This window comes from Myotis daubentonii, chromosome 3 (assembly GCF_963259705.1).
Source record: "Myotis daubentonii chromosome 3, mMyoDau2.1, whole genome shotgun sequence".
Taxonomy (NCBI): Eukaryota; Metazoa; Chordata; class Mammalia; order Chiroptera; family Vespertilionidae; genus Myotis; species Myotis daubentonii.
Window position 1 is genome coordinate 195,299,848 of NC_081842.1, and position 12,903 is coordinate 195,312,750.

At 59.5% G+C, this 12,903-nt stretch overlaps 1 protein-coding gene across 4 annotated transcripts; it reads right to left on the bottom strand.

Moving 5' to 3' along the window:
• Positions 1-236: 236 nt before the first annotated feature.
• On the bottom strand, positions 237-9,941 carry ZC3H12A (zinc finger CCCH-type containing 12A). 4 transcript variants are annotated; one of them, XM_059690150.1, is made up of 6 exons: positions 9,802-9,941; positions 8,559-9,009; positions 3,856-3,995; positions 2,739-2,973; positions 1,978-2,084; positions 237-1,805 (listed from the first exon to the last, which is right to left on the bottom strand). In XM_059690150.1, exons 2-6 carry the CDS (start codon positions 8,927-8,929, stop codon positions 949-951), a joined length of 1,710 nt encoding a protein of 569 aa, XP_059546133.1. In that variant the 5' UTR covers positions 8,930-9,009; positions 9,802-9,941; the 3' UTR covers positions 237-948. The 4 variants fall into 4 exon arrangements, with proteins under 4 accessions (XP_059546133.1, XP_059546134.1, XP_059546136.1 ...); XM_059690151.1 differs by lacking the exons at positions 8,559-9,009; positions 9,802-9,941 and adding an exon at positions 6,402-7,251; XM_059690153.1 differs by lacking the exons at positions 8,559-9,009; positions 9,802-9,941 and adding an exon at positions 5,117-5,272.
• Positions 9,942-12,903: the final 2,962 nt, after the last annotated feature.

Consider the following 12,903-nt stretch of genomic DNA (forward strand, 5'->3'; position numbering starts at 1 on the left):
AATTTCAGGACAAGCTCTTTCTACTTCTGCTTCTTACCTCCCTCCACCCCTCCCATGTCCGAGGCCTCTTCTAGAGGCCTGGCCCAGGGGTGGAGAGAGAGAGAGAGAGAGAGATTCCTCTGCCCCAGAGGGACTGAGCAGTCCTGGTGGGGCTCGGCAGGTCCATGTGCACACCTCTGACCTCCCATCACCCAAAGACCAGCTCAACCCGCAAGCACAACAAAGACCATCACCTCTTCAAAGGGCTCACATTGTACTTTATTGATGTGTTGGGGAGGCAAGGACTTTCCACTTCAAACATTAACATTACATGTGTCTCCCCCCACTGCGGGGAAGGGTGAGATGACTCCAAGAGCAGAGGAAGGGGGAGGAAGAGAGGGTAGGGACAGAGGGCTCTGGACCCCTGGCAGGGGTGATGGGATAGGCGAACTGAGTGGACAGGTGGGTTATTAAGAAGCATCTTGCTTACTAACATGAAGCCTCATGTCCGAGAGCACGGATGAGGCCTCATTGGCTTAGAGGAGGGGCCCTTGGAGGGCAGGCACACGGTGCCCAACTAGCCAGCCAAGACTGGCACCCCAGGGACGGGGTGGAGGTGGGGGGCCGTGCACAGGGCCCCCAGCCCAGGCCTCTGCTCCCCCGGCCTCCCTCCCCGCCCTGAGAGAAAGGAGGGTTTGGGCTTTAGCCACGGACCGACGGCCGTTACCGGCAGCGTCTCCTTAAACTACAGAGATACAATGTGCATCAACAGGGTGATCGCTTCTGACCCACTCAGGCAGACAGCTAGAGGTGCCGTGTGGGTCAGAACCAATCCTACAGTATCTTTGGTTTGTGGGTTCCCTTCCCTACTTTAATCCTCCCTCTTTCCAGCCTCCAGGGTGGGCTGTGGGGCTGAGAATGGGCTGCTCAATGGCCCGCAGTCCAGCCGGACAGCCCTGGGAGGGTTTCCTATTCACTGAGGTGCTGGGACTTATAGGAGAGGATCTCGGCAGCCAGCTGCTGGGGGTCCAAGAGCTGTGGGAAGCGCCCCATCACGGCCCCCACCAGGCGTGGGGGGAAGACGCCACACAGCTTGGTATACACACTGGCTCGCTCCTTGGCCAGGCCGCCTGCCCCACCCCATGTGCCCCTGTCAGCCCCTGGGCTGGGCACCTGGGGCTCCTGCAGGACTGGGGTGGGTTGGGGCCGCTGGTATGGCTCAGACCAGTACTCTCGAGGTGGAAAGGCAGCCTGTGGAGGTGCATAGTCGGCAGGGACACTGAAGTGGCCGGCACCCACAGCCCGCCCGAAGGCTGCAGAGAAGGCCGGAGTGGCTGGGAGCTTAGCCTCATAGGGGTTGTAGCCAGCGTAAGGGCTCCCTCCTCGACCCCCCCACAGTTCTGACATCTGGCTCTCCAGGGAGCCGATGCCTGAGTCCAGGCAGTCCTGAGAGGTGTACGGGAGGGAATCCAGGGTCTGTGGGCACCAGTCCGTGGGCCCAAAGCTGCTGCCACTGCCCCCACTGGGGGGGAGGCTCCTGCCTGTGGTCACTGGGACAAAGGTCTGGGTCAGACCCTCTCGGTGGGACCCTGGGGCTGCCTGGGCTCCCAGTTTCTTCCCTTCCAGGCTGCACTGCTCACGCTCTGGGGGCAGAGAGCCAGGCTGAGATGGAGATGAAGGTCGCCGGCCACTTTTGTCCTTGCCGGGGGCCCTCGGGGGCGAGAGCAGGGCATTGGCACGGAGCTCATCAGCCACGGAGCGCTGGGGGCGGCTCGGCCGCTCCGGGTGGAAGAACCGGCACTTGATTCCGTAGGTGCATTTTCTTCCTGGAGACAAGGAAGGGGACTCTAAGCAGGGGATCTCTAGGACCGGGGTGGGGGGGTGCGGGGGGCAGAGGAAACTTGGGTTTGGGTGGTCTCTATGAGGAAGAACGTGGGTGCAGGTGAGAGGAAGGGGAAGGAGCGAGGGGGCCAGGGAGGGTGGAGCTGAGTCTCTTACCATAGGGACATGGCTGCTTCCTGTGATCAGCTGTGAGTGGCTTCTTACGCAGGAAGTTGTCCAGGCTTGGCCCGTGACGGCCCAGGGGGTCATCGGGGGGCATGAACCTGCAGAAGAGGTGGGAGACATGAGGGGGACTTCCCAGTGCTGGGAGTGGGCTGGACAGTGAGCCTGCCCTGGAACGATGGGAGGGCAGCTCCTAACACTGGGGCCCGTCCAGCAGGACATCCCTGGGCAACCCTCATGCTGGGCGCTCTCTGAGGCCAGAGGGGATTGGGCAACCGGAAAATCTGAACCCGAGGCTGCGTCCACTGGCCTCGGGTCAGAGATTCAGTGCTGGGAACCTGGAGGCTCTCTTGGAACCATTGACCACATCCTCAAATGAGGATTAAAAAAAAAATTAAAAAATGCTATAGCCCTAGCCGGTTTGGCTCAGTGGATAGTGTATCAGCCTGAGGACTGAAGGGTCCTGCGTTCGATCCTGGTCAAGGGCTCAATCCCCAGTAGGGGTCGTGCAGGAGGCAGCTGATCAATGATTCTCTCATCATTGATGTTTCTACCTCTCTCTCTCTCCCCCTTCCTCTCTGAAATCAATAAAAATGTTAAAAAAAAAAAAATGCTACAGCTCTGCCCTCCCGATCAAACGCCCCTGCCTCAGCCTGGTCCCAGCCTGACCCTTCTTATGCGGCGCTGTGTCCATCTCCCCATCAAAGCCGCCCGGACCCCCCCAGCAGAGGCCCCTCCCTCCGGCGGGAGCGCACTTGTCGTTGACGAAGGAATACATGAGCAGCCGCTCCTCGATGAAGCGCTTCCACTCCTGCCGCTCCCCCTGGAGGTCCCGGTAGGTGTCGTTGGAAACCACCACCCCGTCAGACTCGAAGGCCAGTTTCACGATGAAGCGGTCATCGTAGCACACCACTCGCTTGCCACCCACGCGCCTCGACGGCGTGAACACCAGGATCTTCTTCTTCTCCAGTTCCCGCAGGATGTGCTGGTCTGGGAGGGGCAGGGGTACAGGTCAGAGCCCAGCCTGGACCCAGAACCAGGCCCACTGGGCTCCCTGACCTCCTGGCGGCTGGCACAGGAGCTCCAGGGACGGACGCGGCTCTGCTGAGGCCACGGCCACACTCGGCCCCTCCCCTGGGCCTGGCACACGGTTTGCTGCCTAAAACTCCAGCACATCTGAGAACAGGCCTGCAGGTCTGCTCAGCAAAGGCTCGGAGCCCAGAGCCGGGCCTTAACCTTCTCTCCTGCGTATCAGCCTGCTCGTGCCACGGAGGGCTCGGCTCCGGGGCTCACCCCGCCGCCCGTAGGGGTCCGTGAATGCGCCCCAGCGTGGAGATGTGTCTTGGCTCTGTCTCCCGTGTGGCCAGGACAAAGCTGCAAGAGCCCATGTGAGAGGCCACTTTTCCTAGAGCGGGTGGCCCCAGCCAGCCTGTCCCAGATCTCAAGGCTTCTAGGGAAACGAACTCGGGTTTTTCCTCTCAAAGGTTAGGGGCTCTTGTAGGAACAATGGTGAGCAGCCAGCATGTGCTGAGCACGGACTATGTGCCAGGCGCCCTTCTAAGCACTTACGATGCCTTAACTCATGTGATCCTCCCAACAACCCCGAGAGATGATCAACCCCACCCGTCTCCGGTGAGGAGCAAGTGGCTCTGAGCAAGGTTGCCAGAGGGCCAGGGCCAGGACTCCAGAGCCCACGGGCTCAGCCACCGCACTACGCTGCCCCTGGGGGTGTGGAGAGAGCGCCCCACCATTAGAGGAGGCAGGTGCCCAGTGCTTAGAGGCAGAGGCTACGGCCACACACAAAGGGTCTGCTCTGGGGAGAAGCAGGGCTCCTGGGGCGGAAGCCCGCCCCCCTCCAGAGGTGTCACTCACCTGTGATGGGCACATCGGGCCGGGGCTGCTCCTTTCTCCAGGATGGCACGAACACCGTGATGTCTGTGTGGCCCCGCTCCAGAAACCAGTTCACGGCCAGCAGGATGCCCCGGCAGGAGAAGACCTCCTTGTTCCCATGGCTGTGGGGGAGCAAAGGGGGGTCAGGAGGGAGGGGGTCCCACTCCAGCCCCTGCCCTGGCTCTCAGCCCACCCCTTTCAGGCCGGGGCCCACGCCTGCATTCCCTGCTGGTTCCCGCAGCGCCCAGGATGACCAGACCTGGGACTTTCCCTGAGGTCCCATCTCCCAACAGTGAGGAAACGCCCAGGAATCTGGCAACACTCGCTCCCCATGTGGGGGAGGGTCAGGCTGCTTGCAACACACCTGGGGGTGGGGGAAAGGCGCTGGAGACTTCTGGTTCCTGCCCCACCCGGGGTGCTGGGACCAGGGGAGACAGATGTACACAGGCAGACTGAGTCACCACACTCCCTCATCCAGGGTTGGGGGTGGGGGTGGGGAAGGCACCCGCCCCGTAATAGAAGAGAAACCAGATTGTTCTGGATTAAAGTTCAGTCCTGCACTAACCTCAGGGGCTGGGGCTGAGGAGGATGAAGGGGAAGGAGCCACACCCCCACCTCCCGGGAGGAAGGCAGCCACTGATGCGGGAGGCTGCCGCGGAGCCTTTCAGTTTGAAAGTGAAAGGACACAGCTTTTCCTCTCAAGACCGCCAATTCCCCAAATGCCTAAATTGCCCTGTCTTCTCTTCCCCCCTCTCAGAAGGGCATGACCTGAGGCAGGAAGACAGTCTGGACCCGGGGACTCCGAGAGGAGTTGGGACACGGGACATGCCCCTGCCGTGGTCTCATGACCACACCGAACCCCATCCTGATGCAGCTGGATCCTGAGTTGCTGCTGGGTTGCTCTGGCTCAGTTTCCCCATCTGAAAAATGGGCCTGGTTGTCTGCAGCCTCCTTAAGAAGGGCCCATATCAGTGGGACAACTTTCCTGTTTGCTTGAGGCCAAAGACAGTCCAGCAAAGTGGAGGGTCTCGCTGGATTCTTGGGTGTGTGTATGGGGGGGGGGGTGGGGGGGGAGGGCGGGGGAGCTCCCAGGTAATACTGGGTGTGGTGGAAGAGCTCCGGACCAGGCTGGCGGGCTGGAGGCCAGCTGGAGATCTCTCCCCAACACTGCTGGCCTCCCACTAATCGCTCAGTGAACAACTCAGACTCTCATATTTGGCAAATAAAACAGAATAAACGTTACACAAGAGACTCAAGTCCATGGCCGACCACATCCTGTGGGTGGCTTCTGGTGGTGGTGGGGTGATAGCTGAGCCCCAAGAGAAGGTAGGGAGGCAGGGCAGCCGGGGGCACAGAGCTATCGGTGGTTAGGCCGGGACTCCCGGGTCTGAAGGTCTCTGTAAACTGCAGGGGAGGCAAAGTCCGGCCTGAAGACAGTGCTCATTCCTGCCAGGTGGGGCTTCCCCGCCAGGTGCATCCTCCAGCTGCCTAGGATACAAGTTAACATCCACCAGCGCTCTGCACCAGGCCCTGATCTATGAGCAAGCCCCTGCGGAGGGTACTCCCATTAAAGGCTCCTTTCCCCTGCAGTCAGGTGAGAAACGGTGGCCCACAGAGGACAAGTGGTTGCCAGCACCACACAGCAGCAACTGTGGACCAGGGATGCCACCCCAGAACCTGTGCTCAGAAGCACCATGTCGATGCTCAGACAGGGGCCAACCTGGCAGTAGGGATGGAGGGGGATGAGCGGGTACCCAGCTCCTACGGGAGGCCAGGGGCATCCCACACCTCCTTGCTCCATCCATTCCCAAGCTAGCTGCAGTAAAGGAAACCCAGGCTCTGAGAGTCCCCTAAGATGCCCTGGCTGGTGGTAAGAGAGAGAACCTGAACCCAGGCCGGGGCCACTGGATTGCGTGCCTGTCCCCAACAGCAAGACCTGAAGTTAATTAGGAGAAAAAGCTCCCAGCCCTCGCCGGTTTGGCTCAGTGGATAGAGTGTCGGCCTGTGGACTGAAGGGTCCTGGGTTTGATCCCGGTCAAGCGCACATGCCCGGCTTGTGGGCTCAATCCCTAGTGGGGGATGTTCAGGAGGCAGCCAATCAATGATTCTCTCTCTTCATTGATGTTTCTATCTCTCTCTCCCTCTCCCTTCCTCTCTGAGATCAATAAAAATATATTAAAAAAAGAAAAGGAAAAAGCTCCCAAACTTGAGTTTGTACCGTGTTGGGAGGCAGGGGGAGGCCGGGGACAGGAGAAATGACGCATCTGGCAAACTTCTCCCCCATCAGGTCCCATGTGAGGGGCCAGCACCTCTGAGAAGCCTTCCCTGGCCTTCCAGGACGGGTAATGCCCGCTGGCTGTCGGGAGGCACGCTCGGACTGGGAGGGCAGTACCAGGTGCTCCGCTCGCCACATCACCTTACTCCCTTTCCTGGGCCTTCTGCTCTGTCTTCCCGAGGCTGCAGGGGTGCAATCATCTCTGGCTTGGCTTCCTCTCGCAGGTATGCAGTCTGCACGTGCACCCACTTACCTCCTCCTATACACACGTGTGTACATGCAATGCCCCATCCTAGGCCAGTATCTTCAAGCCCTGGGACTTCATGGAATGCCAGGGCTTCCAGGTCAGCGCACTGCCTTTGTGCATCAAAAACCTTGGCTGGGACAAGTCTGATCTCAGCCTGCCCCTCCCTTCTAACACTTGGTACAAACTCAAGTTTGGGAGCCCTTTCTCCTCATGAACTTCAGATCTTGCTGGTGGGGACAGGAAGGCAACCCAGGGGCCCCAGGCCTGGGCTCAGGTTCTGTCTCTTACCTCTAGCCCTAGCCTTCAGAGTGTTCCTGGGGCAGGGAGTCAGAGCCTTGCTCTTGGCAGAAGTGGAACATCACAGACAGCCCTCCCAGGCCGGGAGTGCCTCGACAGCTACCTTCAGGCCCTCCCAGTGCAATGGAGGAAGCTGTCGGCACAGGAAAACCAGACATCCTCCCACCCCCACCGCAGTCCTGTTTGCCCAGAAGGTCAAGGCCCCTCAGCCTGGCTAACTAGACCCTGGTAAGGGACTCAGTGGCTCCCACCCTAGGACAGAGGGCTGGGTCAAAGCCAGGCTAGCCAGGTGAAAAGATCTGCCAGGGCTGGGCCCAGCTAGAGAAAAATTCCCTTAGAAGGAAACAGAGGTGAATTTCCCCACGATTTGCATACGGTGTGGGCTGGCCCATCTGCCCTTGTGGGGGAGGGGGCAGCAGGGCAGGAACCCAGAAACAGCTGAGACAGGAAGTCTGAGGCTGGAATTCCCCTCCGCCAGAGCCTCAGCTCAGAAACCCCCCGTGGCTCTGCCCCTCCAGCCAGCTCCTCTAGCCACCCCCTCCATGGTCTGCCCCTCCTCCCTCCCAGGCCCCACCTTCTTCTGCCAGGATACAAACACACACACACACACACACACACACACACACACACACACACAGCACATGGCTGCACATGGCTGCTCCCGGCTCAGCACTCTGGCCCATAGACCTATCCAGCCACACCCTGATGGAGCCTGAGAGGGGACCCCTGACTTTCAAAACACATGCTGTGACCAGCAGCCACTGGCACACGGGAGCCAGCTTTACCCAAACTTCTACCCATTTCAGAGATGGGAAGACTGATCTAAAGATGGCTAAAGCTGGGCCAGGACCAACCAGACAGCTGACTTGACCCAGCTGGGCAGTGGGAGGGGCAGAAGGGGGCCAAGGGCACGGAGGCCTCAGGCAGTGCACCTGGGAGGTCCCTAAGAGCAGCCAGTAGCCCACCCATGTCTGGGGGCTCCCCGTCTACACCCATAGGTACTTTTCCTCATTGGAGGGACTAGAAGGAAGCAGGGCCAGAGGCAACCCTGGCCCCAGCCCATCCCATTCCGTTAAAGCCTGTGTGTGTGTGTGTGTGGGGGGGAATGGGGTTGAGTCCTGGCTCTGGCCCCAGGCAGTCCCCAAAGCCCAGTCCAGCCTAGGTGGCTCTAGCTGAATCACAATAGACCCAGCTCACCTGAAGCCAAAGCATCAGGTCACTGGCCCATAGGCCCCACAAAGAGCCAGAGCTCGAGATCACCCTTGGTCATAGCCACAAAGGCCTCAGGAGCTGGCCTGCTTCCATGGGAGCCCAGACCCTGAATCACTGTAATAGTAGCAACCGCTGCTGTTTCCTGAGCAGCTACTCTAGGTACTGTAGTGACGCCTTCCAACCAGCACCTGAGGGCTGGGTGAGAACTGATAACAGGAGAAGGCTCAGCGAGGGCAAATGACTCCAGGCCCTTCTCGGATGAGCTGGAGCCGGTCTGATTCCTTCCGCGGTGCTGCCTCAAGTCACAGGAGAGGAACTCAGACCCTCAGGAAGGCAAAGAGCACAGGGTGAGCTCTGGAGACAGAGGACCCAAATTCGAATCTGTATTCCACTGCTCCCCAGTAGTGTGACCCCGAGCAAGTCTTTGAGCCTCTGTTCTCATCCCGAAAACATTCCTGGCAAATCCACTTCCAAGAGGCCATGAGGATTATGGGAGCCTCCCGACACACAGTAGGGCCTCACTAAAGGGCTTTCCTTTCCTTTATAAAAGTATGTGAGAAGATGTCAAACTCCTTCCTGAAGGCCCCTCTACCAGACATGCAGACACAGGGCCACCATTCCCAGCCACGTCTCAGCCACCAAAGTGACACGTACCTCATGGCCACATTGCTCCCGTCGATGACCACGGGCCTCAGGTCACTGCCCTCCTTGTCCTCCTCCAGGGATGAGGGCTCCATGGTGGGAGCCTTGGGGGTGCCCCCACCCCGGGGGACCAGGGGAAGCTGAGGACAGGGGTCCGGCGAGGCCTGGCGCTCCCGCTCGGCGGCTGACCCGTGCTTCACCAGCTCGCCCAGCACGGTGTTGGTGTCTGCGTGGACCCCCAGCTTCTGCAGGACGCTGTGGATCTCGGCGGAGGAGTAGCCCAGCTTCCGGAAGAAGTCCACCTTCATCTGCAGCTCGGCAGCAGAGGCCTCCTCAGCCGGGGGGTCCTGGGCTGGCCTGTCTTCAGGTTCCCACAGACTCATGGTGGGGGCTGGCTTCTGGGTGGGCCTCTCTCCGCCCGCCACTCACAGATCAGACCGGTGGAAGGCACCAGTCACAGCTCCTGGTAGGAAAACCACAGGGTTAGGGATGGGGAATGGCTCTCTTCTACCCCGCTCCGCCCCGCCCCACCCAGCGGAAGGAGGCACGCTGGTGGCACTAGGCACACATCTGGTCATCCTCCCACAGCGCCCCGGCGAGGGGTCAGCATTCCCAAGGATGAAACTGAGCCACAGACGCGAAGCACTTGCTCAAGGTCATCCGGATGGTAGGCTGGTGTCGCAAGTATTTGAACTTAGTCTGACTCCACCTCCTACCCCAAGCTCAGCCCCACCCCAACCCAAGGGACCCAGATGTCCTGGGAGGCCTTAGAAGACCTTGTCGCGCCCCCACAGCTGCGGGGCGGGGCGCTCCGATGGAAACCCAGCGTTGGAACTGAGCTGGGGGGTGGGGGTGGGGGGACGGGGGCTTCCCCGCCGAGGCCTTCGCCCCCGCCCGCCTGCCCCACGCTCGGGAGCCAGGCCCAAGAGGCGCAGAGCCCGTGGCCGACCTCCTGGGCTGGGGAAGAACTTTCGGGGAGACCCACCGGCCAGAAAAGTTGCTGGAAAACTCTGGTTGGCTGCCGGGCTCGGTGACGCGCAGGCTGTCCCGGCCCGAGCTCCCCAGGCTCCCCGCTCTGGAGCTTGGCCTCCCTTCCCCCAGATTCCCCCCAACTTGGGCTAAGTTGGAGATGGTCCCGAGAGCCCTCGAGGCCGGAGGGGACCGGCCCCACGTGCCTCCCCGTCCGGATGGTTCAGGGGAACCCTTCCCGCCCCCTCCCCTGTCCGCGCCCCGCGCCCCACCGCGTACAACTCACCCCGCCGTGGACCTAGGGCGGCCGGCGGCGTCTCCATGGGTCCGAGTCCCAGGGGCGAGGCCAGCGGCGCCTTTATACCGGCCGGTGGGCGGGCAGGTTGATTAAGGACCCAGACGCGGAAGCCCTGTAGGCGAAGAGCTGGTCGGCCACCGCCCCTTCCTGCTCCGCCCGGCGCCGCCCCGCCCGCCCCGCCGTCGGCCCCGCCCCGCCCCCCGCCTCTGGCTCCGCCGCCGCGGCCGCGCGCTCCCCGCCAGGCCGGGGGCTGGGGCCGGGGGCGAGGAGATGGAGAGGGCGGAGGGCACGGCCCGCGCGGGGCAGGGGCGCGCAGGCTGAGGCAGGGGCGCGCACCGAGTCAGAGGAGAAGGACAGGTACAGCCACGGACACCCAGGCGCCTGGCAGGTACCCCCACCTGGTGAAGGTGCAGTCAGGGCGCGCGGAGTGGCTCAGGCTCAGAGTTGGCTCCGCGCACCACGGGACGTAGGTTCATGGTGATAAGACAGGAGCGCTCAACAGGTACGCGGGGAGGAGGTGGGGCACACACACCCAGGACCAGGCTCGCGTTTTCGGAAACAGGGACCACACCAGGAGAGAAAGGCCGGCGCAACCCGCAGATCCACGGCGACGAGGGGCGAAGCAGGCAGCGGTGGTGCACCGACCCCGTCCCCTGTGAATGTTCACAGAACGCTGTCTCCCACGCAGCTCCGCACTGAGGCCACCCGGCCTCCGGAGGATGCGTCTAGGGTCCCAGGTCAGCCAGTCTTGATCCCACAGGGAGCACAGCACTTTATAGTGTCTGCCCCTGGGCTTAGCTGAGGGAGACAGGCTTATCATGCCCCTTTACCCTAGAGAAATTCCGAAAAGGCGCCACCGTCCCGGCTGGAGAGACTGGGAACCAGGAGCGGGAACTCCCATTCCAGGGCAGCAGATGCCATCTTTGCCACTTTTGATACCACCAGTGACCTAGGGCAGAAGGGAGACTCTTCTGGTGGAGTAAGGGCTGGCACCTGCCTGTGTGTGTGTGTGTGTGTGTGTGTGTGTGTGTGTGTGTGTGTGTGTGAGAACACGGAACCCACAAGCTAGAGGACCAGCCCATGGCAGTGCCACCAGCTGGGGAAACTGAGTCCCAGGGAGCCAAGTACTCAATACTGAGTTTCCTGTGTGAGCCAATACTTCTTATATTTTTCTCGGCCTTATCGTAGGTATGTGTCCTGTAAGGTTACGTTATTAGTGTTGTAACCAAAAAATGTTTCTTGTAAAAGACACCATATACCCTATACATGTGCAACTTAATGGGTAGTAATAATAAAATATCCACGTACCTGTCACCTAACTTAAAAAACAGACCTGTGCCAGCACCTCTGAGGCCGCCGTGTGCCTCCATTACAGCCTTGCACCCTCATCTTGAACAGCCACTTTCCTGAATTTTGTTCCAATTGTGCTAATAATTTCTTTGATTTTTAAAGTTTTAGCATCTTTGTATGCATCCCTAAATAATATATTGTTTAGTTTTGCTTTTTTTAACTTTGTGCAAGTGGAATCATTCTACACGATCATGTGACTTTCTTTTTCATGAAGCATTAACTTTTTTTTACTTACTGGTTTTAGAGAGAAGGAAGAGAGAGAGAGAGAGGTATTTCTCCTTCCACTTATTTATGTGCTCATTGGTTGAATCTTGTATGTCCCTGATTGGGGATCCAACCCGAAATATTGGTGTATCTGGACACCCTCTAACCAACTGACCTACCTGGCCAGAGCAGCATTGTTTTTTATATTTATTATTGAATAATATTCCATGGTGGAATATACCACTGATTATTTATCCATGAATGTGTTATTAGTGCTGTTTATAGGATGTTTTTTTTTTTTTTTACTGTTACAAAGAGCATGCCTATTTTAATGCAGTTGTAGGGTTGAGGGAACGGACTCTCAGAGACTCAGAAAGGCGAAATCACTGGCCAGGTCCTGGAGCTGGCAGAGCTGAAAATTCCACAGCTCTCTCCACGGCACCCCTCTCCACATTGTTCCCGGAGGCCACAGACCACCCCAGGGAGGCAGCATGCATTCCTAGTTCTGTCCTGAAGCTGCTCCCCTCCTCTGGGCACCCCAGGGATACTGCAGCCTCATCACATGCTCACAGCCACTCCCACTGAGCCTGTGGAGGCTGCACCCCTCAGTTCCTTTTGGAGCTGAGAAAAGCTTAGCGATGCCAGGCATTTAGTCATTGTAGTAACTAGCTTTAAGATAGGAATAATAGTAAGTAACGAGTTCAGGTTAATCATCATAATGATAAGTCAAGAATGCCACAGCGATAATGCCTCACATTTATAAAGCACTTACCAGGCGGCGGGCACGGTGCCAGCACCTTGCAGACACTTCCGTGCCTTTGCATCTGCTCCTTCCCCAGCCCAGGAGTGTTCCCCTTCCCCGCTCCCCACTGCTGCCTGGCCAATTCCATTCATCTTGTTGATGATGTCACCTCCTCTGGGAGGCCTGCCCGGACTCCTTAGATGCTGAGTTGCTTCCTCTGTTCCTACGTGCTGGATTATGATTGCCTGCTTGGGATCTCCTCTGGGGCCAGGACTGGGCTGGGACTCCACCCATGCTCCCAGGCTCCATGCTGCCCAGCACTGTGCCAGGGGGAGCAGCGGGACTGGGCGATGAGTCACGCAGCAGCTCGGTGCCCTCCCAGAGTGAGTGAAGTCTAGCTCTCTTCCGGCTCATAAAGGCTGCGCTTCCCTGAGAAGCCCACTCTCTTCTGCAGAACCTAGGGCTGCTCCGGGGGACCCTCTTCCACGGAACCCCTGCTCCACTTCCAGCTGGATTTTGCAAACCTTGGCCCCAATGCCCAGGAGCCCTCTGGGACCTCATGGTGCCCTGCCACACCCCCCTCTACCTCTTGCATGCATGACGCAGTGGCTGGGCTTGCCAACTTCCTTCCTGGAACTTTCCTGCTTTCCAGACACCTGCCTGCACCTGGACAGCCTGGGTGAGGTCTGCAGAGCTCCAGGACTGGCCACCCCTGAGTGGGGTTGTGGGGGGGGGGGGCGGAGACTAGAGAGGGAAAGGTCCCAGGAATGAATTACCTTGGCCTTTGGTAGCTA

Coding starts and splice junctions, on each gene's coding strand:
- ZC3H12A (XM_059690150.1), bottom strand. CDS start 8,929: ATGAGTCTGTGGGAACCTGAAGACAGGCCAGCCCAGGACCCCCCGGCT. Junction 3,996..8,558: donor GGGAGCAATGTGGCCATGAG/GTACGTGTCACT, acceptor GCTCCCCCACAG/CCATGGGAACAAGGAGGTCT. Junction 2,085..2,738: donor TATTCCTTCGTCAACGACAA/GTGCGCTCCCGC, acceptor CCTCTTCTGCAG/GTTCATGCCCCCCGATGACC.